Raw genomic sequence first — 27,493 nt, 5'->3', positions numbered from 1 at the left:
GACCAGATTCAGATTTATTTTCTTAAATCTCCTTTTAATATCATCAGAACATAAGAAAGTTTACAATTGAGAGTAGGCCATTCGACCCATCGTGCTCGTTTGGTGTCCATTTAATAACTGAGTGATCCAAGGATCCTATCCAGTCTATTTTTAAATGTTCCCAAATTTTCAGCATCTACCACATCGCTGGGGAGTTTGTTCCAGATTGTGACGAGTCTGTGTAAAGAAGTGTCTCCTTTCTTCCGTTTTGAATGCCCAATTTCCATTTGTGTCCCCGGGTGCACGTGTCCCTGCTGATCTGGAAAAGCTCCTCTGGTTTGATATCATAGACAGCCCTTCTGGGTTTTCCTCATAGTTCATTCCCTGCAAGGTTAAAGCTCTCTGATGCACTGATGGTCAGGCCGAAGTGTGTGTAGTGTGTGTTGTGCTCCAGGCCCAGGTGTGTGTAGTTGCAGACTAGTCCAACAACCCTGCTATTTCATTGAAGAGTTTTGGACTTGGACTGCAGCCCTGTCTCAAGCCATGCCCCAGAGCGAAGAATTCAGTTATTTTGTTTTTATTCTGGATCTATTTTCCGAATACATTGATTTATTTAATGTGCTTTACACCCTATACCACTTTGGAGTAGTTTGTAATATAGTCTTTCGTGCCACATATAATCAAATGCTTTTTAAAGACAATAACAAATCCCTTTTTTGCCTGGTGGACATGTTTATTTATGAGGGTGCATAGGGTGTAAATATGATCGCTTGTGTAGTTCTGTGTTTTTGGAGGATGCCAGTGTGACTCCAGGACACTGTACTCTGTAAGGAAAGCCAGTGTCCGGGGGTTGTGGAGACTGCAGAACACCTTCCCCAGCCCAAGGAGTATTACTAACTATTTATTTCTCCCTGTCCATCTCTCAGAGTGACCCAGAGTTTGTCCAGTGGAAGAAAGAGCTCCTGGAGGCTTTCACTGAGGCGCAGAGGCTCCTGCGCCGGGCACCCAAGGTCATCGGCAAGAGCCGTACCGCCGTGGTGGAGCTGACCAAACCCCCCCTTGCCCACCGCAACAGCAATGGGCTGTAGACACCCCCCCTTCTCCCTCCCTCCCTCAGTCACTCACTCTATCCCTCTCCAGTCTGTCCTGGTCACACACTCTCGCCCCTCCACTCTCCATTCTTCACTGGCCGCCACATATCACAGCCGTGGAGCCGAGCGTCTGTCTGTCTCTGCCCCGACATGTGCACACACACACACACACACACACACACACACACCTTGGCACTGGTCAGTTCCTGTGATCTGTTTCCTCCTGAGACTGAAAGAAAGAGAGAGGGAGAGAGCAGTGCTGCCCCTGCCTCCATTGCACAGCCTCCTCCTCTTATCCTCTCCTCCCTTCACAGAGCACAGAATGGCACACAGCCCTGCCAGACACTGAGTGACTGACTGACATGGGGGTGTCACTGAGTCTGCAGACACACAAATGGACACAACCACACACACACACACACACACACACACACACACACACACACACACCCTGAACCCTGGTTAAGCATGTGTGGAAATTCCCACCTCCCCAGCCCTGGCTGAGCATCCCTAGACCCCTCCCTATGTCCAGACCCCTCTCCTGGGCTGCAGGCCCTACCCGAACCCTTGGCTGTCTCCTGGGCCTGTGTTGGACGGACTGGGTCCCTACTGGTCTGGTTCAGAGCTGGCCTGTGTGGGAGGTGGACAGCAGGAGCACCTAACGAGTTTTTCCTGTTTGTTCCCGGTGTTGATCGCTGCAGTTGGGGGTGGGTGGCTGGTCAGGAGGTTGCTGCAGACGTTTCCCCATTCTGCTAGAATGTATGCATTTTTTTTTTTAAGGGAAGGATTAAAGAGGTGGGGGGGCAGGAGGAGATCTGTCTGCTGCTGGAGGTTTGTCTGGAGTCGATGGGAGGGCCTGCTCCCCCGCCCTCTCTCCTGCCTCCCTCCTCAATGTGCTGAAGTGCCAACAAACTTTTAACGACTGTCCCAGTCCCGCTCCCCCGGGCCGCCCCACACCCCTGGACAGATTCCCGGAGAGAGGAGACGAGAGCACAGACCACAGGAGGAGCAGGAGCATTTTATGGAAAAAGAGACAATAAAAACATTTTTAAAAACCTCGCCTGTGGATGTCCACGCTCTTCAGATTACGTTGTTCTTGATCTTCTTCGATTCATTGTTACTTTATTTTTTATTTTGCAAAACGAAACTTGGAGAAGAAACAACCCAAAAGGTGATATCAGTACCTGTGCTGAGTGGAGCCAGCACCCCCTGCTACAGGGGATGGGACAGTGCTGGGGACACTGACTGACTGTTGTCAATTGTCATTACACCTTCCTGGTCACCTGACCTCCATGGACATCCGTGTCAGAGGGTAGGGGTTCGGTGGGTGGTGGGTGGGGGGTGTTCTGTACATAAATCTCTGTGCATCTATATCCTGCAGTGTCTGTATATATGGGTAACTGTTTGACTGTCTGTCTTGGGGCTGGAGCTGGGGGGTGCGGTGTATCGAGAAGGGAGGGCGGGGGTGGAGGTTGTGGGGGGCGAGGGGGGCTGTCTTATCAATTTCATGACTTCACAGAGCAGCACAGGAACCTACAGAGACAGAGTGTCAGAGTGGTCTGTTGTTCCACGAATGCAGGAGGAATGTTCCTCATTTTTCCACAAGAGAACAGTGCATGTCTGTAGACTCCTGTAGAGAGAGCCAAGGTCTGTGGGAGCCCAATGCTCAGAGCTGATGTGGTGAAGGTGGGATCCCAGTGTGTTTTTCCCAGTGCTCCAAGTCTGGCTGTGGACGAGCTGCACCAGAACCAGAGTTTTGCTGTGCTGTACTATAGTATACCATACTGCACTGTAAGATACTGTAAGTGCTGACTGGATACTGCTGACCAGGGATGTGCTGTCCTGTACAGTCAGTGGCAGCCAGTGGGTGGTGCTGTGGCCTGCGAGTGCTGACACACTGGGTTTAGGTGGTGGCGGGGATGGGATTGTGCTGAGGAAATAACTGGCCTGCTTTGTTTAATTCTGATCTCTCAATCCCACCAAGCATCGTCTGTAACATTTAGGAAAGAGGGAGAGAAGGCGGGAGCTGTGGGGACGGGGGGCCGCAGGGTCTCGCTGGGCTGCTCCCTCACTCCACAGAACATTGAGTTTTTATTTCATGATTTTATTTTTTTTAATTGTTGATTTTGTTCGGTTTAATTTGCGCTGTGATTTTTTGGGTGTAAATTAATTAAAAATCCAATACAAAGAAAGTGAGCAAGAGAGAGAAGCTTTAGAGTAAAGAAATCTATTTCAGCTGTGCGTTTATATTAATTTATTTTCATTTTACCTGTTGATTTTTTTTTTTTTTTATTAGGTATGGAAATCCATTTATGTGAGTGAGTGCATGTGTGAGAGTGAGTGAGTGAGTGTGTGTGAGTGAGCTAGTGTGATGGGGAGGGCATGGCCGTGGCTGTGTTTTTCTCTCTCAAACTGAAGTGTGAGGGGGGTCAGGTCTTGGTGCTGGTCTGTGAGGGAGGGGCTGTCTGTGCTCCAACATACACACATTCTCACACACGGACACACAATCGCACACTTACTCAGTCACTCTGCAGGGATCACAGTGGGCTGGGCGCTCCTCCATAGAACTCCGATTGTTACATCTCACAGCTGCTACACGAGCACACCTCTTTACAGCACTGCACCCCCTCCCTGAATACACCACGACCAACACTGAGTGCCCCCTGCCCTCTCCAGACCAGTGTCTCTGTGCTGTCGGCTGTCTGACCGTCTCTCCACCTGCACAGGATTTACTCACCTTGCTCAAGAATGCTGCCACTGATGTTATTTTAATTTAAAAATATCTCTCATATCGGTATTAAAGACTCAATCACGCGATCACACAGGATTTCAGTTTTCCGTGTATTGTACAAATATTTATATATACAGTATATATAAATAAATATATATGTAAAGATAGAATGATTTAAAAAAATAAGTAATAAAACAAAAATCAAAAAGGAAAGTATGTGTAGGAGTGAGCCGTGGGGGGGTGGGGGGTTGGCTTTAAACTAAAACCACAATGATATTGAATAAACGAGTATGAGGAAGGAGTAGAGAGAAGGCGATAGATGGTTCTTGTACATAACCTTAAGATGATGCTGTTAAGCAGGTGGGGTGGGGGGGGGCTTTTCAGTGGCTCTGCTCTTGCTGTCCTATTTATTGTCTGTCCGGGAGCTGCTCCCCCCTTCCTCCTCACACCCACCAGCCTGGTTCTCTGCCCACCTGGTGGGGGTGGTGTATGACCACAGACTCTGTTAAAACAGTTTACATTTTGTCAAACAAATTATTTGTGATGTGCCACAAGCAAGCAAATACTACTGTCCTTGGGGTTATGATTATAATTCTGATTATAATTCTGGTTATTATTAAATATTACTGTTTTTTTTTGTTTTTTTTAATCTTGTTTTATTTTAATTAGGGTTTTTAATCTGTTTTTTGGAGATCTGCGTCGCGGGTGTCAGTCAGTCAGTGTATCGGTCAGTCAGTCTGTCAGTGTTCTGGCTGAAATTCTCTCGCCAACAGAATCACTTCCAATAAAAGCCCCTTTTGTGTCGACCTGCCTCTGTCCGTCTGTCTCTCTGTCTGTGTGTGTCTGTCTGTCAGTCACTGTCTCTCCATCTGTGTCACTTTTTCTCTTTTGTTATCCCTCTGTCCTCCTCTGTCTCTCTGACTCACCAACTGACATACTGAGACTGACTGACTGAAGCACACACTGACCGACTGACTGACTCACTCTCTTTTCTCTCTCTGGTTTTACATTGGACAGCAAGCCCCGCCCTCTTCACTCCCAGCTGGGCCTGTCAATTTTGGTGATGGCAGCTGACAGCCAGCCCCCTGGAGACTGTTGCTAGGCTTGGAATGTGTGGATTTCAGCTACTGCTCTCTGATTGGCGGAGGATGGGTCTCAGTGCTCTAGAGTTCCAAGGGGGCGGGGGTGTAGTGTATTTATATCATAGTGTTTCTGTACCGTCTCCTGTCTCGCTTCCAAACCCGCCCACCCCCACCCTATAGGCTGTATCCACTTTGGGTGTCCGCCATCTTGGTAAGGGAGGTCTATCTGTCTGTTTCTAGTTTAAGCTCAATTCCCCTGTCTCCCAGTGTCCAGCCTCAGTCTCTCTCTCTCGCTCTCTTTTTCTATCTACCCCCCTCTTTTTCTCTGTCCATCTCTCTCGCCCAATCTTTACCTCTCCTTGTCCCTCCCTCCTTCTCTTGGTCTCTCCCGTTGATCCCCAGCAGAGAGACAGACAGACAGGTGTTGCCTTACTGGGCAGTGCAGCTCTAGTGCAGGCTAGTTATTAATAGCTCTAGTCTTGTGTTAACCCAGCTGCCTCCCTTATCAGCGCTGGGAGAGAGAAGGATTGGGAGGGGGGATACTGTGTGAGTGAGGGAGAGAAGAGAGGGGGTCAGACATACTATTTCTGTACGTCCCACTGCCCCACACTGTTCCCGTCTCACTCTGTGTTCACGAGCGCGTCTTGTTTTTGCGTCTGTCTGTCCGTCCGTCCTGGAGAGACCGGGACAGAGCTTCGGCCTCTTCACGCCTCAGAACAAAGCAGAAGAAGGAAGAAACAAGTAAGAGACCGAAGGAAAGGAGAGAGCGTGAAATCCACAGGGTTTATAAGTGTGTCCCAGTGGCTGATTTCCCAGGACTTCCCAGACAAGGTAAGAAGGGTAGACTAAAGGAAAAGTGAGAATATTTTGGGACTGGAGGCCCAGAGATGGACTACAGAGCCAGGGCAGAGGGTGTGTGGTTTTGATGTTATTTTTAACCGGAGTGAAGTGCCTCTGGTTGTTTGCAATATGTTTGAAAAGCATTCCCTTGCCCTGGCCTGTGCAGAGCGGGCGTCAGTAATGAAGATTTGTTTTTCATTTTAATTATCGATTGGCTGAGTGACAGAGACTGAGCGATTAGACTGCTGAGTGGTTTTTTATGCACTCCGATACTGGAGTAGGCCACCTCTCCCTTTCTCCGTATCTCTCTCGCACATCTTTGGTTGTGGAATTTTTAATCCCAGAATTCTGGATCCACAGACGCAATGTGCTGGAGGTGGTGGTATTGTAGTTGGTGACTCAGTTCTCTATTGATTACACACACTAATGAACCTTGCAGAGGTGTGCACTGGTGAGAATACATTATCTGAAGATAATTATAGTGTGTGTACATATATATATATATATATATATATACACACACACAAAGTCTTGACTTGATTTAGTTTACTTAGATTCTAGTCCAACTGCTTTAGTGTAGTCTGCAGTGCTGACAGCAGGACAGGGGCTGCCTGTGGGGAACAGGAAGAGGACAGTGACCAGTGTGTGTTGGAGACGCACAACTCAACACAACTGCAAGATCTTTGTCAAGCTGACATATAGGGTGTGGGGGTGGGGTGCGATTGTGTCTGTGTGTGGGACAGGGAATGGGGATTCCTGTGCACACTTAACTGTGTTTATACCATACAGAGTAGACACGTGGAGATCAATCGATAGACCGATAATCAATCATTTGCAGAGGTCACTTCACAACTAAACATGCAGATGAAGTTCTGTATAGGTAAGAATCCATGCACTAAAACGGAGGCCACAGACAGAAAGACAGAGTAGTTCTCATGGACACGATAGACCTTCCAAAGCTCGTGTGCAGCGTGAGTCAGTGGCGCTGGTCCTGATTGGTGGAGATTCTGTCATCCTGCACTGTCCAAAGGGATGAGGTCACTGCTGTCTCTGTACAGCTAATGAACAGACGGCTGAAAACTGTCTCAGCCAATCGCGCGGCTTGTCTGGGGTCCCCTGGGCACAGCTGGAGCGCAGTAGACAGCAGCAGGATTCCAGGAGGCCAGGTCACCCTGCCGTTACAGCTCTGAGCACACCCTGCAGTGCCTGGTCACCCTGCGGTCATTGCTCTAAGCTAAACTGCAGCGCCTTCACTGTGCAGGGAATCTCAGCAACAGAGTGGCACTAGCCTAGTGTGTAGTTATAATATTTAGACCAGGTGTGCAATGTGTACAGTATTTATAGACCAGGTGTGCAATGTCTTCACCACATGTGCAAGACGTGTGTTGTGAGGCAGTCTGTCCTTGTCTGCTTGTGACAATTTGAGTGGTATATTTAAAAAGGGAGACATCTCTGTGTCTCTGCTTTCTAATGAGCTAAACCAGCATCGCGCAAATCAAAATGAATGGATTAAGGAGGTTTACATCCAGCCCGGCGCCGGGGCTCTGAACAAAAATTGATCAATAGAGACAATAGCCAGTGGGTTAGTATCCATGCTGCTGTGTAAGTTATGTATCTGTACCTCAGACGTGGTGACATTGCAGTGTAGAGTTTAGGACAGTAGTGCATGTATAGGCTACTATGTATTAGTGTGTCAGTCATTAGTGTATATTAGACTCGTACAGGGCAATGGCATGTTATATGGGACCAGATAGCCCATAAGGTCTGTGTTTGTGTGTATACAATACTTTACTGTATTTTACCATGCTACACCACACTGCACATCATATTTAACCACTATTTTACCAGTTTTGTACCATGATTTTAACATATTTACCATTCTACTTCATACAATATTATATATTACTATATTTAACCATGTTTTTATCACAGTACTTCACACTACAGGGACAGAATTGTCATAGCCTTGTATTTGGCCCATGGTCTGGGTTATGATGTAAAAACAGCATAATTACTCTCGGGGCTATTTAGATTGTATGATTAATAATGATAATAAATATAACATAAATAATACTATTACTCACATATACTTATAGTAACTGACATACCATCATGAACATTAACACGCGTGCTATTATACTACAGCTACTAACCTACTTACTTTTACACACTATTACTGATGCACATGCCTCCTAACCTAAACTGTACTATTACTACTTGGATTACAACCTCTCACTGATATCAGCCTTTATACTACCACCAAAATAATACATATCCAATCATATATCATACAGAAAGTACTGTCACAAGCAGACAAAGGATCATCGGGTATTTTCAATCCCAGCTTTTCATTGTAGAGCTGGGATTATATCCTTGTTCTCCGGTGCACAGCGTTCTGTACAGCAGTACAGCACACATGACTTGTCGTTATAGTGGCTTTGTACCTTGAAAGAATTTGTCTACTTCTTAACACTACCTATATAAAATAAATGCATTCAGTGAACATCATTCTTTGTGGCATTTCTCTAAGCTGTATTCAGGAGTTGTTTGTCTGTGCTGTTGGGCACTATACTGGATCTCCACAAACAGTTTATTTCAGTTTTTTGTTTTTTTGTAAGAGTTGGATCAATTTAGTTTCAGGTTTGACTGTGAAATTTGTAGAATCTTCCATCCCTGCTGTCAACTTGTCCCCACTGTCTGTTCATCCCTACTGTCCATCCTCATCCTCACCTTGTCCATCTCACCTGTCCGGCTACCCCCAGCACTCACTTCCAGGTCGGGGCAAGGGTCGGCCCAGTTCAAGCCCAGCCCAGTCTAGTCCAGTCCTGCCCAGTCCATCATCTGTCCACCTGCCCTGGCCCTGACTGACGGACACACCGCTGTGTAATCACTGCCTTCTTACCGCCACCCTCCCGTCTCTCACTCTCCATCTATACTGTTTCCCTCCCCCTCTCCTTCCTTCCTTCTCTCCCCTGTCCCTCCTCCATCATTGCAGACCCCCCCCCCGTCCTCTCTTTCCTGACTGCTCACAGTTACCTGCCAGGACCCCCCTCCCCCGGGCTGACCCCTGACCCCTGACCCCGCAGGCAGCCATGGCGCTATCCTCTCGCTTGGCCCTCTGGGAGCAGAAGGGAGGTGTAGTGTTGTGTAGCTGTGTGTAGTGTGTACCTGTCTGTCTATCTGTCAACCTCTCTGTCTGTCTGTCTGCCTCACAGAGAGAGGGCCGGCAAAACGCTGACACCACAAACTCACCATGTCCATCACTCACACTGAACACTGACCACCGGACATATTTTCCATGTCATGTCCATCACGCTGTCCCCCTCTGTGTCTCAGTCTCTGTGCATCACCCCACCCCCCATTACCACACAGTACAGTCTTTGTGCAAAGTTTCTTCCCTGCGATCTCCTGCCACAGAGTTGTGGTCCAGTAGGCTGTGTCTCACAGGGCTGGGCATCTGTAATCGTGTTCAGTGCTGTGGAGGCGAAACCAGGCAAAGATATTGGAGTTGGAAATTGTATTGACAGATTTTATAAGAACACAGACACACACACATACAGACACACAGATAGACAAGCACACACAAACATTTATACTCACTCAGAGACGAACAAAGAAGACAGACAGACACTGTTACTCTGTCAGCTGTGTACCAGTTGCGTACTTGCTGCTGCATGCAACTCTGTCCGCCTGTCTGTCCCTCGTCTGTCCGTCTGTCTGTCAGTCCGTCCCTGTCCATGTCTCTGACTTTCAGTACGTCCCTCTGCCTGTCCATCTCTGTCCCTCATTTGTCCCTCATCTGTCCATTTCTGTCTGTACCTCTGTCTGTCTGTCTGTGAGCCTTATTTTACTTTGTGTCCCTGTGTGCCTGACTGCTGTATTGTGTGTGTCCACGTGTGTCTGAATGTGCTGTGCTGTGTTGTGAGTCTTACTGTGTTGTGTTGTGTGTGTGTGTGTGAGCAGATCCAGGAGGAGAAGAAGCCCCCCCCCCAGGCAGAACCACCTCCCCCCACAACAGCCGTGCCAGGGGGCTTCCTGAAGCAGCTGGTGCGACAGACAGAGCAGGAGGCCAGAGAGGCGCGCAGTCGTGACCCGGAGCCCCGAGAGGAGAGAGTGGTGAGGCTGCCGGTTACACGACAGCACTGCTACACATCCGCACAACAGCACTGCTACACATCCGCACGACAGCACTACTACATAACTGCACAACCCACAACCACACAGCACTGCTACACAACCATACAGCCACAAGTCTACACAACAGAGCTGAGAGCCAGAGCGTCGCAACAACACGACGCAGGAAGAGATGTGACTCAGCTCTGCTCTGATTGGCCGCAGCCCAGCAAGCTCAGTGACAACCTGGTCCTGCCCTTCCTGCTGCCCCCAGAGGAGGCCACGTCCCCAGAGCCGGAGATGTCACATCCAGCCCAGCTATTGGTCAACGGTGTTCACGGCAGTGGAGAGGGCCATCTCCAGAATGTGGGAGTTGCCAAGAAACCGTCCCGGAGGCTGATGTCACCGGAGCCAGGAGGGGGATCTGGCCAATCAATGGAACAGCCCAAACAGGAAGCCACTCCCCCCGGCAAACAGGATGTGGCCCCTGTAACCACGGAGACAAAGAAGGGAGACAGGCGTGGGGGGAGGCATGGGGGAGAGAGGGAAGAGGGGAGAAGTGCAGAAGAGGAGAGTGAGAGAGAGGAGAAGACAGGAGGACAGAAGGAGGAGAGGCAGGAGCCAGAGGGACAGACGGCAGAGTGCAGTAATGTGGAGCAGGTGAGAGATAAGGAGGAGGGAGGAGGAGAGTGGGAGAGAGGGAGGGCGAGAATTCTGGGGGGCGGGTGATGGTGGGGTGATTACTGGTGTTTGTTCTGAATCACAGATATTACTGATGTCTGACAGTCTGATGTCTCTGATTCATACACCCACGCTGTAATGATGACTGTCCCTCTCTCCCTCTCTCTCCTTCTGTCTCCCTCGCTCCCTCCCTCTCTCCCTCTCTCTCAGAGGGATGTGTGGTATGAGGCAGGACCCGTGTGGTATGTGCACAAGGACGGATTCACTATGGGTGAGTCTGAGAGAAAGAGAGAGAGAGTGGGAGAGGAGAGAGGTGTGTCAGTATGTGTTTGGGGGCGCAGTGTGTCAGTGAGTGATAGGGTATTTTTGGGGTGCAGCTATGCAGCTGAAGCCGGACGTGGGGACCCCTGAGCTGCCTGAGGGGACAGTGAGGGTCAGACTGGACAGCACCGGTGCTCTGCTGGACGTCCAGGAGGACGAGATTGAGAGGGTGAGTCTGACTACACCTGCACGCTGACAAGCACACATACAGACCCAAAATGACTGACCATTGTCTGTGTGTGTCCAGGTGAACCCCCCGGAGCAGTCATTGCTGGAGGAGCTGAGTGGACTGTCCAGTGTAAACGAGGCCACTGTAGTCCACACGCTGACCGCCCGCAGTCTGGCCCAGCATCACCTCACCCTGACTGGCCCCCACGCTATTGCCCTGCGCCCTCCTTCTGCCCTCCTGGGCAAGGTAACACACTCTCCAACACACAATCTCTTTCACATGCGCACACACACACACGCACTATGCATGTAGATGTGCACTGCAAAAAATACAAGTCTTATCAAGTATATTTATCTTGTTCCCATGCTAAATTTTTGCTTGAAATTTGCTTGAAATAAGTGAATAAATCTGCCAATGGAACAAGACAAAATACAACATATTCAAGGCATATTTTCTTAGAAACAAGTGTTATTATCTTGCTTGTTAAGGAAATGTATTTTATTTTAAGGATGGTTAGATTTTTTAGCATGGAAACAATATAAATATACTTGATAAGACTTTTTGCAGTGATGTGGGTATTTGCCTGTCTGTGTGGACACATGGAGAGTGCCGGGGCAGAAGTCTCTAGAGTCAGTTTCAGCTGCAGGAGTGAGCAAGAGGTGCAGTTATTCAATAATTTACAGACCCATGAAAACCCAATATGAAAACAATAACTTTCAAAATGTAAACTGGGGCTGCTGTCACTCCTCTCTCTCCCATTCCCCTCTCTCCCTTCTCTCCTTCTCTTCTGTTCTTCCACTCTTCCCTTGCATCTCTCTCCCCCTCTCCCCCTGTGTCTGCAGGGCCTGGCGGGAGGCGGTGAGCAGGGGGCGGTACTGCGGGCACTGTGTGGTAGGCTGTGGGCCGGGGTGCTGCGGCAGCGCAAGGACAGGGCCGTGGTGACAGTGGGACGCAGTGGGGCGGGCAAGACCTCCTGTTGCCAGGCCATCGCTCTGGAGCTGCTGCAGCAGGCGGGCACTGAGGGCATTGTGACTGGTGAGAGAGATGGAGAGGGAGGGAGCGGGGGCTCTGATGACACTGTGTTTGCAGTGTGATGTGTGTGACTGTATTGTGTGTGTATTGTGTGTTGTGTCCCAGGGGAGAAGCTGCAGGCTGTGTTCACGGTGCTCCGGTCATTTGGGAGTGTGAGCTCACGTCACAGCCCCGCCTCCTCCCGTGTCTCCACTGTGATCTCCCTTGACTACAGCCACAGGGGCAAGGTGGCTGGTGCCCACCTGCAGGTACCTACATATTGACACTCTGACATCATGACACAATGACACACTGGCACTTTGACTGACTGATCTCTCCCTGTCTCCACCCCATCTCTCACTCGCCTCCCTCTCTCTCTTTCTTTCTTCCTGTCTCTCCCTCTCTCCCATCCCCTGCTCTCTATCTCTCTCTCTCTCTCAGACCATGTTACTGGAGCGCTGGAGACTGAGCTGCCGGCCGGAGGGAGAGAGCAGCTTCCTTGTCTTCAGAGAGATGCTGGGGGGACTGAACCCGGAGCTGAGGTACTGAGAGAGAGAGAGAGAGAGAGAGAGAGAGAGAGAGAGAGAGAGAATGAGGGATAAGGAGTCATCCAGAGGGAGAAGGAGGTCAGGGAAAGAGAGGTAGAAGGGGAGAGTGGGAGTTCGCAATTAACAGTGAGTGAAGCGCTGTGGTGATTCTTCTTGTAAGTGTCTATTGTTACCACTAGAGGGCAGAAGATACCTGTATTTACTCCTTATGTCTCTAGTCTCTCTCTTTCTTCCTCCTTTTTGCCATCTCTCTGTTCCCTCCAGTCTCCTCTTCTACCCTTCCTTCTTCATCTGTATCCCTCTCTCTCTCTCTCAGGACAGAGCTGCAGTTACATCAGCTGGTGGAGGACAACCTATTTGGAATCTCCCCTCCAGTGAAGGTGAGTGAGGTGGGGGAAGGGGGCGCTAATGAGCTCTTAATTGGTCTATTTGATGTAATTGGCTTGTGGAGAGGAGACGATCGTTAGTGTGTGTGTGGGGGGGGTGATCTCTGTTGAGTTTGTTTCATTGTTCTTTTGTCATTTTGATAATATTGTATCAACTCTCACCCCTCTCTCTTTCCCTCTCTCTCTTTATCAGATGGAGGAGAAGCAGAAGGCCTCCGCAGCATTTGGCAGGCTACTGGCTGCCATGGAAATGCTGGGCTTCTCAGCCAATGAGCAGCGAGCAATCTGGCACGTGCTCGCTGGGATATACCATTTGGGAGTAGCAGGGGCCTGCAAAGGTGGGACTGAACCACTCTGGACGAGGGGGGGGGGGTAGCAGTCAGTCAGTCATATAGTTTGTAACTGTGTCAGAGTATGTTAGTGTGTCAGTCAGGCACTTTGCGTCAGTGTATCGGCGTATTATTGTTAGTTTACCAGTGTGTCGGTGTATTATTGTGACACACATGTGAAACCAGCCAATCACAGAGCAACATTTCCAAACATTCCTATTCCGAGTGGTGCCAGTTTCACAGGATGTCCATTTGTTTTTAATAGTTTTATTACGTTTTTACCATGCAGGTCAGTTACAGTGGATCCTGGACTGAACAATTTTTAGGTGGAGAGAAAGGGGGTTGATTGATAAACTAAAATAACATAAAATAAAGATATCTGTTTGTCTAATCCTGACATGTATGATTTATAATAAGTTAATAGGTTTTATGAATGGTGTCTCTTACGGTATAGGTGTTGTTTCGTACAGTTTGTGGTGCAGCCCGAGGTGCTCAGCTCTGCTTTGTGGTCCTCTTGCCCATACAGCATGAGATGACATCTCTTATACAATAACAGACACCCCATCACATGATCTATTAACTTATAATGTAAAAGCATGAATCAGTGAATCAGTCCGTTTGTATCAGTGTATCGGTGTCTGTAGAGAATCTGTCACTCACTCACTCACTCACTTCTGCACCCCCTCTCTCAGTGGGCCGGCGTCAGTTCCTGCGCTGGGACAGTGCTCAGTGCTGTGCGGGGGCTCTGGGCTGTGACGGCGAGGAGCTCTCCACCGCTGTCTTCAAGCACCACCTCCTGCACCTGCTGCAGCAAGCCACTGGGGGCGCCAGGGAGCGCCACTGCGACACACCCAGCGACACTGGTCAGCCACGGGGGGGTCTGTGTGTGGGTGTTGTGTGCCTGTGTGTGTCCGATTCACTGTTGTATGTCTGTGTCTGAGTGAGGGGGTGTTGTGTTGTGCTGTTTTGTTGTTATGCAGTCTTGTGTTTTGTTGTAAGGCCCCCGGCTCTCTGCAGTGCAGTGTGTGGAAGGGTGGTGGTGTGATATTGTGCTGTGTTTTGTGTAACACAGTGTTATGTTGTGTCGCAGGACCCCGGATCTCCGCAGCGCAGTGTGTGGAGGGGATGGCTGCAGGCCTGTATGAAGAGCTCTTCTGCACTGTAGTCTCTCTCATCAACAGGTACCTGAGTGTGTGTGTGTATGTGTATGTGTGAGTGTGTGTGTGTTTTACTCCTAGTGTGTGTTTGTTAGTGTGTGTCAGATTCAGTATGTGTGTACCAGTATCAGTGTGTGCTCATTTGAGCCCAGTACTCCCTGTCTGAAACCTGGGTCTTTCCTGTGTTGGCCTGCCCAGATCGTTGTGCTCAGAGCAGCTGACCCTGGCCTCCATCACGCTGGTGGATACCCCAGGTTTCCAGAACCCTCGTCACAGTGGGGAGGAGCGGGCAGGCGGGCTGGCCGAGCTGTGCCACAACTACCTACAGGAGAGACTGCTGGAGCTCTGCCACCAGCACACTTTCACTGAAGCCCTGCACAGATACAAGCAGGTCAGTCACTGGGAGCACTGGGGAGAGATTGGAGTAAAGTGTAGGGCGAAGTATCGTGGTAAAAACAATAAATGTAGAGTGGTGTGCTATGGTTAGAAAACAATGTTGTGTAGTGTACTGTGGTAGCCTGTGGTATTGTGTTGTTTGGTGTACTCTACCTCTGGTTATTCAAACTACAAATGATACATAATAAACGATTGGAAATATGTGTGTATTTGAAAATATAGTGATATAACAGTGATATGATGTATGAAAGATACAGCTCTGCGACTCGGCTATTGAAACGGTCTCTGCTTTCTAAGGAGCTGAACCAGCAACGCGTGATTTAGGATGAATTAATTAAGCTGGTTTGCAGTAAATAATAATAATAATAATTTAATGATCCTGAAATAGAGCACACTAATGATGATAACAATGTCCTGCAGGAGGGGGTCAGTGTGGACTTCGAGGTTCCAGAGTCCAGCCCATCCCAGGTGGTCTCAGCCATTGACCAGGCAGCCCTGCAGGTACCCCCCCCGTCTCTCTCTCTCTCTTTCCCTCCCTCCCACTACATCTCCTTCTCCGACCCTCCCTCTCTTCTTCTCTCTCCCTCTCCTGAATTTCTAATTAGTTGTACTGCAGCTAAAAAACTAATTATCAGTTAAACCACAACACACAACAGATACACAACATATAACACAACACAACACATTGCAGATAACAACACAGCACAGTGACACATGCAGGTAGGTACAGGTCATGCAGCACGAGTGCTCATCAATGTCCCTCTCACAGGTGCGGTCAGCGGAGGGCGCTGCGCGGGGACTGCTGTGGGTGCTGGATGAGGAAGTGTTGACCCCCGGATCCACTGAGGCCATTGTACTGGACAGAGTGTGTGCCCACTATCCTGAAACAGGTCTGACCCACTGGCTAACAGACACACTGACCCACACACTGACAAAATGACACACTGACTGATACACTGTCACAATGACTGATACACTAACACAGAGGTTCTCAACCTTTTTTAGGTTTTTTTAGGAAGGCACACTCAGTTTCTTGGAATTATCACATAATATAATCTTAAAACTATAGTTTAATCACAGATTGTATTGATTTTATGTTGCTAATTTTACATAGGCAATCAGTGCACCATGCATTCCCAACAGACAAATCATTACTGACAAAAATACAAAATAGGGCTACCATTATAAACTTCAGTGCAGTTGCAATGGCCAGTCTGAAACAAATTGAGGTTTAAGACTGGATTTTTGGAACAATGTATCCATGTTTTTGACTAAAGACTTGGACTAAAATGTAACAAGTGACAATCTTAAACATTGCAATACATTCCTATTCAAATCAAGGAAAAAACACTATAAAACAACTTAGTTAAGCTAATATAGCATTGTATTCATATTAAATTATTAATCAAAGTATGAATTCAAATAAAAAAATAGTTTAATCTTATTTTGCTAACTAGGCAATATAAAAGCCAAGAAAAATCATGTCAGAATGCTCAAAACTGAAACCACTGTCTTTAAAACGGTAAACATCCATATATAAACTACTGGTCAAAAGTTTTAGAACACCCCATTTTTCCAGTTTTTATTGAAATTTAAGAAGTTCAAATCCAATGAATAACTGGATACAAAGGTAAGCGGTAAACTGCTAGAGGTTAAAAAAAGTTTAGGTTACCAAAAACTGAAAAATAGTGTACATTTCAGAGTTACTGTGTTACTACACCCTCTATAAATGCGGGGGGGGGGGGGTATAAAAAACACATTTTTCAAATCAGAGAATGCTTCACAACAGTGAAGAGTACACATGGGATTAAAGAGAAGCACATGGATTTGCTGCCCTGAGACATTAAACTGCATACATTTCAATAAAAACTGGAAAAATATGTGTTCTAAAACTTTTAGTAAAACATGTTTTATTGGTTTATAAGCCCTATGTTTGTCAATGGTATGAGTTATGAGCAACATTGTATTAGCTAACTTTAGTTTACTATTTCAAACGTGAATGGGGGTTTAATTTAAATGTAACGTTAGCAGTAATATTTGCAATTTTTTTTCACAGAACACCTGCACCCATCCTATGGAACACCGGTTGAGAAACACTGCACTAACACATTGACTGACACACTGACACAATGACTGATACACTGACACACTGGCTAAATAACTGACTACCCCCCTTGTCTTTCTGTCAGTGCGTCAGTGTGAGCAGCCTCTGCAGTGTGAAGTGTCTCATCTGCTGGGATCTGACCCGGTCCGGTACGACCTGAGTGGCTGGTTCGGTCTTGTTCAGAACAACCCATCTGCCCTCAGTGCCGGTGCTCTGCTGCAGGGCTCCAACCTGTGAGTCTGTCGGTGTGTCTTTGATGCTGTATGTCTGTCTGTCTGTGTCTCTTTGTCTCTGTGTGTTTTTGTCTCTGTCTGTGTCACTGTCTGTCTCTGTGTATGTGTCTGTCTGTCTGTAACTCTCAGTACCCCTGTCTCTGGTAATCTATCTCTCTGTACTTTTGTCTGCTTTCCTCTCTCTATCTCTCCCTCTCTCTCTCTCAGGGCAGTAGTACGCAGTCTGTTTGCCCCTCGCTCTGCAGTGCCACCGCTATGCCGAGGGCTTGGGGGGCTGGAGGTGGGGACCCAGCGATCGCTGCAGAGGGCCGGCACAGTCAGGAAGACCTTCAGTGGGGGACTGGCAGCCCTAAGGAGACGGTCAGCCTGTATCACTGTCAAACTGCAGGCGGTGAGAATGACTGACTGACTGACTGACTGACTGACTGACTGAGAAACTGACACTCTCTCTATCTAACCCCCTCTCTCTCTCCCTCTGCAGGATGCTCTGATTAACCTGGTCCGCCGCTGCTCTCCAGTGTTCCTGCACTGTGTGTGTGCACGGGGGGAAGGGGGCGCAGGGGCGGCCGCAGGGGCAGGCTTCGACATCCCCTCTCTCCGCACGCAGCTCCGCTCCACAAACACACTGCACATACTGCAACTGCACAGAACAGGTGAGAGAGAGAGGGAGAGAGAGGGTGGGAGGGGGAGATGGAGAGGGAGGGAGAAAGTTTGAATTTATATTAGAATTCTCTATCTCTCCCTTTACCTCTCTGTCATGCTCTCTTTCTCAGGTTATCCTGATCATATGTCTCTCAGCGATTTTCGTCTGCGGTTCCAGGCGCTCTCTCCCCCCGTGATGAAGAGATACGGCTCTGTCTTCATCACCCCCGATGAAAGGAAGGTCAGGGTTCAGGGCCTCAGAGCCACACCCTGGGAATAACATTGGGAATTACACCCTCTGTTTGTTTGTTTGTTTGTTTGTTTGTTTGTGTGTCTTCCTCTCTGTCTGTCTGTCTCAAAATTCAAATTAAAGCTTTATTAGCTCAGTTACATCAGTGCTGCAAAAGCATTTCTAAACCCTTCTGTGTCTGATGCTCTCAGTCTGGGGAAAGAATGAAAGAAGAGAGTAGAGTACTGGGGTCTCTCCTTCACCATGGTCCCTCTATGTCCCTCTCTTTCTCAGGCAGTGGAGGAGTTATTGATAGATCTGGACGTGGAGAAGAAAAGTATAGTTGTGGGTCAGAGCCGGGTAAGACTGACTGACTGACACACTGATTGAATGACTAACACACTGACTGACTCACTGACTGAACCCCCCCTTCCCCCCCCCTCAGGTTTTCATGAAAAAAGGTGTCCTGTCCTCATTGGAGGAGCAGAGGGAGAAGCTGGTCTCTGATTGGCTGGTGCTGCTGCAGGCGGCCTGCTGGGGTCACCTGGCCCGACAGCGCTACCGTCGTATGAAGGTCAGTCCCCTCTGACCTTTGACCCCTTACTCCCATTGACTGTGTAATAAGTGGTTAACCTGTATGGGCTAAAGATGAGGCTGCCACTTCTTTCCCCCCCTCTGTATCCCTGACAGGTGGTGGAGCTGGCCGTGTGCTGTGTGCAGAGGAATGTGCGCATGCTGTATACCGTTCGGCAGTGGGGCTGGTGGAAGCTGCTGTGCAGAGTACGCCCCCTGCTGGACGTCAACATCGATGACCACCGATACAGAGTCAAGGAGGTAGAGAGACCCCCCCTCCCACCACACACACACACACACACACACACACACACACAAAATAAATAAGGTGCCTTATATTTCTTAGCAGACACCCTTATCCAGGGCAACTTAGAATTGTCACAATATTTCTACATACAATTACCCATATGGCCGGGTTTTTACCTTGCTCAAGGGTACTACAGCAGTATCCCCCACCTGGGATTGAACCCACGACCTCCACTCAGGAGTATCTCTTTGTATCTGTATGTGTGTGTGTGTGTGTGTGTGTGCAGGAGGAGGTCAGCGCTCTGAGGAGGAAGCTGCAGAAGTCAGAGAGGGAGAGGAATGAGTTGAGGCAGAGCGCCGACGCACTGGAGACCAAGGTATCGATATAGACTAATACACCCTGAAAACCCTGACACTGTGTCCTAATATATGCTGATTGTACAGTGTGTGTGCTGTGCAGTGTGTGACAGTGACCCTCCCCTTGCTCCCCAGGTGACAGCGCTGACCTCTGAGTTGAGTGATGAGCGTTTCCGTGGCGACGCGGTGTGCCAGGCGCTGGACTCTGAGCGGGCAGAGAGGTTGCGACTGGCCAGAGACAATGTAGAGCTGCAGGTCAGAGGTCACCCTAGTCCAGTCCTGTCCAGTCCAATCCAGACCATTAGGGTTTGTTGCCGTGGATCTCTAAATTAAATCTCTCCCCTCCCTCTCCTCTCCCTTTCTCCCAGGCAAGGCTGCAGCAGGCCCAGCACAGGCTTGAGGAGGTGGAGCAGCAGCTGGCAGAGGCGCGGCAGGAAGTCAAGAACCGAGAGCTGGAGGCAGCCGGCAGCGAGGGCACCGCGGGCACTGGTACCTCCCACTGAGCCCCTGAAACGCACACACACTGACGCACACTGCCTCACTCATATACACATACACGGACACACACGCACACACACACACACTCTGTGACCCTGACTCTGTCCTTGTGTGTCAGAGAGCGAGTGGACGCTGCGGCTGGACTGCGCGCAGACTGAGATTGACTTCCTGCGCCGCCGCCTGCGCCACAGCGACGAGAGACTGGAGAGCGAGCAGGAGGCGCGGAGAGAGCTGGACACCAAGGTACCACAGCACCATCCTGCACTGCACTCTCCTCCCCTCCCACTCCCACTCCATCCCAGCACTGCACTGGACTTTTTTGTTTTTGTTTATTGTGGAAATAAAATAATGTTAACCTGCAGACAATGTCCCTCTCTCCCTGTCCCTGCCACTGCCCAGCTGAGTGAGCTACAGTGTCAGCTGGACGAGTCCAAGCGCAGTGTGGGGGTGCTGAGGCGCCGTTGCCGTCGAGTGACCTCTGACCTGCAGGACGCCCGTGCGCTGACTGACAGTTTGCAGGTCAGAGGTCATGAGCTGGAGAGGAAACAGAGGAGGTCAGCTGTCTGTCCGTCTGTTTGCCTGTCTGTCTCTGTTGTTGTCGCTCTGCATTGAATGCTGGTGTAAAGTGCAGTTTATCAAGTTGCTCTCCCCTTCCCATGCTTTCTGTCCCTCCCTCCCTCTCTCTCTCTCTCTCTCTCTCTCTCTGCAGGTTTGATGCAGAGCTGGCGCAGGCGCTGGGTGAGGCGAGCATTGAGCGTGCTCAGAAGGAGAGGGGGGTGCAGGAGCTCACAGCGGTGCGGGGGGAGCTGTTCAAACTGCAGCGAAGTCTAAAGGTGAGAGTGGAGCACTGTGGACCACTGGAGCAGCAGATGATCTGTCTCTCCCCCCACTCTCTCATTGTCTCCCTTTCAATTACATTTTAAGGTGCTTTATTGGCATGACTAACAGATTAGCAGTGTTGCCAAAGCAATTAAACTTTGCATTATATTCGGAGGGAAATAAAAATATCACAGTGTTTTATTAAATAGAATATATTACAGGACAAAATCTCTCTCTCTCTCAGGAGTCTCAGCTGGCAGTGGCTAGGCTGGAGGCGGAGCGGGTGGAGCTCAGTGCCCGTGTGACTGACCTGTCTGGCCCAGCTGCCTTGGCGCCAAGCTCTGCCCCTGTGCTGAGTCAGAGGGTCAGAGAGCTGGAGATCCGCGATGCGGAGCTGAGCCAGGAGATCAGCACACTGACCAACAGCACCCAGCACCAGGAGCAGGTACTGACACACACATTTACATTACCCTAACATTGTACTGCATTGTATTGCATTATACTGTACCCCAACCCCAGACACTGATAATCTCACACACTGAGAGACACTGAGTGACTGAGACACTGCTGTCCCTCCCTCTCCCACCCACCCATAGCTGCGTCTTCGCTGTGAGATGGAGATGGAGAGAATGAAGCAGATCCACCAGAAGGAACTGGAGGACAAGGAAGAGGAGCTGGAGGACGTGCAGAGAGCCTCACAGAGACGGGTACAGAGACAGAGAGAGAGAATTTAATTGAACTGAAATTGAGAGAGAGAGATAGTGATTAAGGGGTGGGGTGGGGTGGGAGGGAAGGGGCAGGATAAGCAGGAGAAGGGGTGGGGCAGGCAGTAGAGGGGGTTTCAGGGAGGAGACAGGGACAGAAAGAGGGGAAGTTTAAACACATTTTGTCCACCTATCTGTGGGTCTGTGTGTTTGTCCCTGCCTGGGCAGCTGAGGCAGCTGGAGATGCAGCTGGAGCAGGAGTATGAGGAGAAGCAGATGGTCCTGCACGAGAAACACGACCTGGAGGGACTGATCGCCACGCTGTGTGAGCAGGTACTGACCACTGACCACTGACCACTGACCATTGACATGCTGCCTGGATTGGACAATGTGAGCAGGTACTGACTGGACTGGACAGTGTCCTGTGTGCTGCTGTAATACCTGCCCTGTATTATAACAGGCTGGCTTGTGCAGCTCTCTCCCACAGTGAGGCTGGGCTCTGCAGTGATTCTCTCTGTCGCTCCCTCCCTTTCTCAGATCGGTCATCGTGATTTTGACGTGGAGAAGCGGCTGCGTCGGGACCTGAAGCGCTCCCACGCCCTGCTGGCAGATGCACAGCTTCTGCTGTCCACAGTGGACACGGCCGGACAGCACGCCAGCCGCGAGGAGCTGGAGAAGCTGCACTGCCAGGTCCCCACACTGCACCCACACTGCACCCACATTGCAATAGACTGCAATCCCAGGAGATACACACACTATTACACTGTACTGTGGACACTGTGTTACTTAACTGTGAGCTTTATTGACATGAGACGTTTACACAAGTTTTGTCAAAGCCTTTACAGATACAGTAAAGAGAAAACGCTCTCTCTCTCTCTCTCTCTCACAGCTGGAGGACAGTGAGGCGCAATGTGCTCAGGCTGTCAGTGTGCAGAGTGTCCTGGCACGGGAGCTGGAGAACACACAGCTGGAGCTGGAGCAGTTGTACAGACACAAGAGCCTGGTGAGGGAGCAGGAGGACGAGGAGAGGGGAAGACAGTTATTGTGTTTGTAACTGTTTGCTATTTACTCTCTCTTACCTCCCCCTCCCTCTTTCTCCTTCCCTCTCTCTCTCAGGTGGATGAGCAGGTGTTGCAGCTGCAGCATGAGAAGGCCGACCTGCTGAAAAGACTGGAGGAAGACCAGGAGGACCTGAGCGGCCTGATGGAGAAACACAAGGCCCTGATCGCACAGGTAACACACCTGCACAGGTAACACGCCTGACACCTGCACACCTGCACCTGCGTCTGCACAGACAACTTCTGTCTGTCTGAGGGTGTCTCTGATGCACGGTCGGTCTGTCTGTCTGTCCCCAGTCCTCCAGTGACATCTCTCAGATCCGGGAGCTGCAAGCGGAGCTGGAAGAGGTGAAGAAGGAGAGGCAGAGTCTGCAGGAGAAGGTGAGGCACGGGGGGCAGTGTGGAGGAAGGGGGCAGAGTGGAGGCCGTGTTGTTCAGTGTAAAGAGGAGTTTCAGGTTGTCCCTGAGTGCTTTCCCCACCTCTCTCTAGCTTCAGCAGAGTGTGAACCGAGTGCAGTTTCTGCAGGGCAGCATGGTGGAGCGCAGCATTGTGGGCCGGCAGGAGGCCAGAGTCACGGACCTGGAGAACAGACTGGAGTACCAGAGAGGACAGATACACCGGCTGGAGGTCAGTCTGTCCGACCGACTGTGTGTGTGTTTGTGTGTCTTTGCGTCTCTGGCCTTTTCAATGTATGTACTGTATTTCTTACTGTCCCTCTCTTTCTCTCTGCCCGTTTGTGTGTGCGTTTGTGTATGTGTGTGCCAGGCCCTGGTTCTACGTCTGCGGGACAGTGTGGTGCGGATGGGCATGGAGCTGGAGGGGGCGGCACAGGCAGAGATGGAACAGCGGGAGAGGGCGCGCTGCCTCCAGCAGAGGCTGAGCGAGATGAGGGTAGAGATAGAGGAGCTGGCACAGAGAGAGCAGGACAGCGGCCGCCGCTGCGTGGAGCTGGTAACATACACACACCTGGGGACAGCTTGCACTGCAACACCAGGGGAGGGTACACTATATAACACCACAGGGGTTGAGAAGATATTGTGTTACACCATACAAGGGGGGAGGGATAATATTGTAACACCGGAGCTATGCAGCAGTCCTCCGTTCCTTGGTTCCAGCTGAGCTCTGTCTGTGTTTGAGTTCTAATTAGATTAATTAGACATCTCTCTCTGTTTTCAGCTCTGAGAGTGCTGGAGAAAATAATTAGCATCTTCAAACCAGCAACTTTTCAAGAGATGCTAACGATCAAAAGAAATACAGGTATAATTAGGCAAATTATTCCTTCAGTTAAGGGCTCAATTAGAACACCGAGAGAGCAATTGGAAGGAAGACCTGGAGCAGCTGGGATCTGTGGAGCTAGACTGGGGCACAGACAGACAGACACACTGACTCCAGGCCAGGACTGAGCACAGAACAAGAGAGAAAGATAGAGAATGGCAGAGGGAGAGAGAGAGGCAGAGTGAATGAACACACACACACACACACATCAGGTGTGTAAAGGGGAGCTGTGAGTGTGGTGTGGTTGTCATGGCAATAGGAACAGACATGCCAGGTGTGTGTAACAGTAACCTTGGAGAGACAATGTTGCTGGGAGAGAGAGAGACAAAGGGAAAGAGGGAAGGAGAGGAAGGGGGAGAAAGAGAGAGGCAATGTGGTCTAGTCAACACAATTGAGACACTGGAAGAAGGGAGTCTTTATCTATTACTCTGTTTCTCTGACTTTGTCTGCCTGTGTGTCCCTCTGTCACTCTGTCTATCTTGTGCAGGAGATGCAGGTGGTGGAGCTGACTGCAGTCAGGCAGACATTACAAGCTGATCTGGAGACATCGATCAGGCGCATTGCTGATCTACAGACTGCCCTGGAGGAGGAGTCCAGTGATGAGAGTGATGATGAGAGGTTGGCCAGGGGTCACTCACACTGACACACTGTCTGACACACTCTCACACTGACACGTTTACTGACACACTGACTAATACACTCACACGGTGACACATTGACGGACACACTGACTGATTGACACCGTCACACGCTCAGACATGCTGACTGACACCAGGACAGCTGTGTGTAACTGTCTTGACCCTCTATCTGTCTGTCTGTCTGTATGTCCTCACCATACTCACTCTCCCTCTCTCCCTCTCTAGTGTACAGACAGCAGTGGACTCCTACGGGAGAAAGAGAGATCTGTAAGATATCTTCCCCCCCTCTCCCCCTCTCTCTCTCTCTCTCTCTCTCTCTCTCTCTCCTTCCCTCTATCTTTCATTCTCTCCCTCTACTTCCCACTCTGTGTGTGTGTGTGCATCAGTGTGTCAGGAGGCTGGGTGTCTCAGTGTGTCAGGGGGCTGTGTTCTCACAGCGATTAACAGTGATTAAACTCTCTCCCTCTAATGAAGTGCTTGTTAAATAATTAACAAGCTTCGATTTACAACCACTGACTGTGTCACCTGCGCACTGCGACCTGTATCTCTCTGCTTCTCTCTCTCTCTTTCTGTGTTTCTCTCTCTCTTGCTCTTGCTATCTCTTTGTGTTAGAGTGCACTGATTGTTTTATGTCAGTGAGTCAGTCAGGGGGCTGTGTGTGTTTGTGTGTGTGTTGCAGTACAGTGACAGTGGTTTTTTTTAACAGTGACAGTGCATCCAGCATGGGCTCCCTGGCCAGTGAGGCAGTGGGTGAGGGTATCAGGTCGTGGCTGGGGGTGCCTCGCGGCCGGGGAGGGTCATCCTGGGGGGGCAGCAGCCTGGGGCGCCAGTCTGTTACCGACACCATGAGCAACTACAGTTTCAGGTGAGACACACAACACTGAAAACACCACAATATACACTGAACACACAACACTAGAGATAGACAGAGAGAAACACTGAGAGAGAAACCAGTGTGAAACTCTCTGACCTCTTGCCCTCTGCAGGTCTTTGCCCCGGGATGCAGAGGAGGGCCGCCCGGGCTCGTCTCTCAGTGCGCTCAGTGTGCCGCGGCTGGCAGAGAGGGGGCATGAGGGCGAGGTGGGGGCAGACAGCGAAGGGGGCGGGCGGGCACCCAGTTCACTCGCCCTGTCCGAGTTCCTGGAGGAGCTGCGCAGGAAGCGGGGTGGCGGGGCGGGTGGGGGGGGCAAGGGTGGTGACGAGGCGTTCGGGCTGCCCATCTACCAGACCACCGGTGCCTCGGTGCTGCGCAGGAGAGCCACGCCCAGTGAGGGGGGGGACACCCCCACACCCCCCTCGGACAACCTCCCCCCAAGCCGCCCCAGCATCCTGAAGCCCCCCAGCCCCCTGCTGTCCCGCTCCTCCAGCCTGCGCTCCCTGTCTGAGGGGGGTCCGGGGGGGGGCAGGCTGGCACGCTTCGGCTCCTGCGACTCGCTCTCTTCCCTGTCCTCACCCCCCCCCGGCCACCGCGGCCTCTCTGGCCCCAACCCCCCCATCCCTGAGGAGGAGGAGGCGGCAGCACCCAGGTCGCCCAGGTTGCCCAGGTCTCCCCAGCCAATGAGACGCAGACTGTTGCTGGGGGCGGGAGAAGGGGAGGAGCTGCCTGAGTTGGGGGCAGAGCCTCTGGTGTTCCGTAACAGGCGTCTTCTCGGTGACCTGCCAGAGAAGGACCCGGGTGAGAAGGGGAGCGAGGAAGACTTCCTCCCCGCGATCCGCCGATCCCAGTCCGTCAGCAGTCTGTCCGGGGTGGGGGAGGCTGGCAGGGGGGGGTCGCGGCGAGCCCTCAGTGTGCATTTCGGGGAGCTGCCCCCCTCTAGGGCCCCAGCCCCCCTCTCAGACTCAGACTCGGAAGAAGGCTGTGCGGTGGGGGGGCGTGTGGGCAAGCGGCTGGAGGCAGAGGGCAGCGAGGGGGACATCAACAGCGTGATGAGGAAGTACCTGCGCAGGGCAGAGCCTGAGGTGAGACCCCGTCCACTCACTCATAGATGCACGCTGACACACACACACACTAATGCTGCATTCTGACTGAGTTTAACATTGACCTCTCTCTCCCTTCCTCCCATCCTCTCTTTCCCTCTTGGTCTCTCCATCTCTCTCCAGTCACCCTGACAAACTATTGACCTCACAGAGCCCAGCAGTGCGCCCTACTGGACACAGCGAGAGAAACAAGACAGAGAGAGGGAGAGGAAGAGAGAGAATATGTGTAGCATTGCACAGAAGATAATCACAGATTTAAAGGACTGTCAGTTTATACACAATAAAGAGAATGCAAAAGAACAGGTGCCTGGTCTGTCTGTGTCAGTATATCAGTGTGTGTTTCTCTTTTTCTGTCTCTCTGACTTGTTCTCTCGTTCTCTCTCCTCTCTCTCTCCCCCTATCTTCTCCAGTGTGTGATAGAGAGGGTGTAGTTAATGGATCAGCCAATAGAGACGCTGTGGTCCTGCTCCTGACACTACCTTACCAACTTACTAACATCACATCAGACAGCAGACAGAACTAAAGGACACTCACTCACACATGCACATACACACACTGTCACTTACAAACTCTCACACGAGCACACACACACTCTCACCGACAGACTGCTGTGTGACCAGCACTTCATAAATAAATAGACACCCAGCATGGTGGCAGCGCTGTGTCCCAGACTGGTGTGTGATGCATTATTGATCACAGGCCTGTCTGAACACACCACACTGACACACAACACTGCACACTGCACTGTACAGTACTGACTCACTGCACTGTACAACACTGACACAACATTGCAAACTGCACAGACACAACACTGATGTACACAGCAGCGGAAGCAGTCAGTGTGTCAGTCAGACAGTCAGTGTTTCAGTGTATCAATCAGTTAGTGTTAGTCAGTGTGTTGCTCAGACATTACTGTGAGCCCTGTCTCTATGACTCTCTCTCTCTGTTTCTGTCTGTAGATGCATCCCTATGGGCAGTTCTCCAAATCTTTCTATATATAAATATATCTACACACTCACACAAGCGCGCACACATCTATTTCAGAGTCTCTCTCTCTCTGTCTCGCCCACTGCCTCTGTTGACCCCCATCAACGCACACACTCCACTCATCAGCCTACCCCCTGCACCCCCCCTCCCTCTGTGTTGAATTGGAGAGACACCACAGGACCAACAATCTATATCTGATCTATATTTACCCTCCTCTTCTCTCCCTCCCTCCCTCCCTCTATTCCCCCTGTATCCAACTGTGAGGGCGGGGTAGCAGAGCTAGAGACATGCAGAGGGAGAGAGAGATGTGGTGAGATG

General features: G+C 50.4%; 2 protein-coding genes across 4 annotated transcripts in view; both read left to right on the top strand.

Annotated features, from left to right (window-relative positions):
- grk3 (G protein-coupled receptor kinase 3) overlaps positions 1-4,607 on the top strand; it is a 28,843-nt gene extending 24,236 nt beyond the window's left edge. For all 3 annotated transcript variants that reach the window (XM_066690133.1, XM_066690134.1, XM_066690135.1), the window contains one exon: positions 906-4,607. In XM_066690133.1, the coding sequence (XP_066546230.1) occupies positions 906-1,067 (162 nt within the window). In that variant the 3' untranslated portion in view covers positions 1,068-4,607. The remainder of the gene's footprint in view (positions 1-905) is intronic.
- On the top strand, positions 3,453-26,488 carry myo18b (myosin XVIIIB). The gene is made up of 44 exons (XM_066689929.1): positions 3,453-3,519; positions 5,377-5,714; positions 9,687-9,839; positions 10,062-10,496; positions 10,728-10,788; positions 10,895-11,007; positions 11,086-11,253; positions 11,850-12,042; positions 12,145-12,287; positions 12,460-12,560; positions 12,883-12,946; positions 13,146-13,290; positions 13,974-14,144; positions 14,372-14,462; positions 14,637-14,829; positions 15,255-15,335; positions 15,604-15,724; positions 17,024-17,171; positions 17,379-17,562; positions 17,653-17,824; positions 17,945-18,054; positions 18,337-18,402; positions 18,488-18,616; positions 18,733-18,876; positions 19,149-19,238; positions 19,354-19,473; positions 19,587-19,707; positions 19,835-19,959; positions 20,116-20,270; positions 20,426-20,549; positions 20,780-20,980; positions 21,132-21,242; positions 21,468-21,572; positions 21,777-21,929; positions 22,129-22,242; positions 22,356-22,472; positions 22,595-22,678; positions 22,788-22,925; positions 23,064-23,249; positions 24,061-24,191; positions 24,437-24,478; positions 24,918-25,076; positions 25,198-26,170; positions 26,312-26,488. Exons 1-44 carry the CDS (start codon positions 3,453-3,455, stop codon positions 26,318-26,320), a joined length of 6,849 nt encoding a protein of 2,282 aa, XP_066546026.1. The 3' UTR covers positions 26,321-26,488.
- Positions 26,489-27,493: the final 1,005 nt, after the last annotated feature.

Source organism: Amia ocellicauda, chromosome 17 (assembly GCF_036373705.1).
Source record: "Amia ocellicauda isolate fAmiCal2 chromosome 17, fAmiCal2.hap1, whole genome shotgun sequence".
NCBI classification, from domain to species: Eukaryota; Metazoa; Chordata; class Actinopteri; order Amiiformes; family Amiidae; genus Amia; species Amia ocellicauda.
Note: the sequence above shows the minus strand (reverse complement) of the source record. Positions and strands in the feature narration are given on the sequence as shown.

What these genes read in the sequence shown, in the direction of transcription:
- myo18b (XM_066689929.1), top strand. Translation starts at nt 3,453, where the DNA reads ATGGCCGTGGCTGTGTTTTTCTCTCTCAAACTGAAGTGTGAGGGGGGT. An exon ending in GAATCTCCCCTCCAGTGAAG is followed by an intron (nt 12,947 to 13,145) that starts GTGAGTGAGGTG and finishes TCTCTTTATCAG; the next exon opens with ATGGAGGAGAAGCAGAAGGC. An exon ending in GGAGAGAGCTGGACACCAAG is followed by an intron (nt 19,960 to 20,115) that starts GTACCACAGCAC and finishes GCCACTGCCCAG; the next exon opens with CTGAGTGAGCTACAGTGTCA.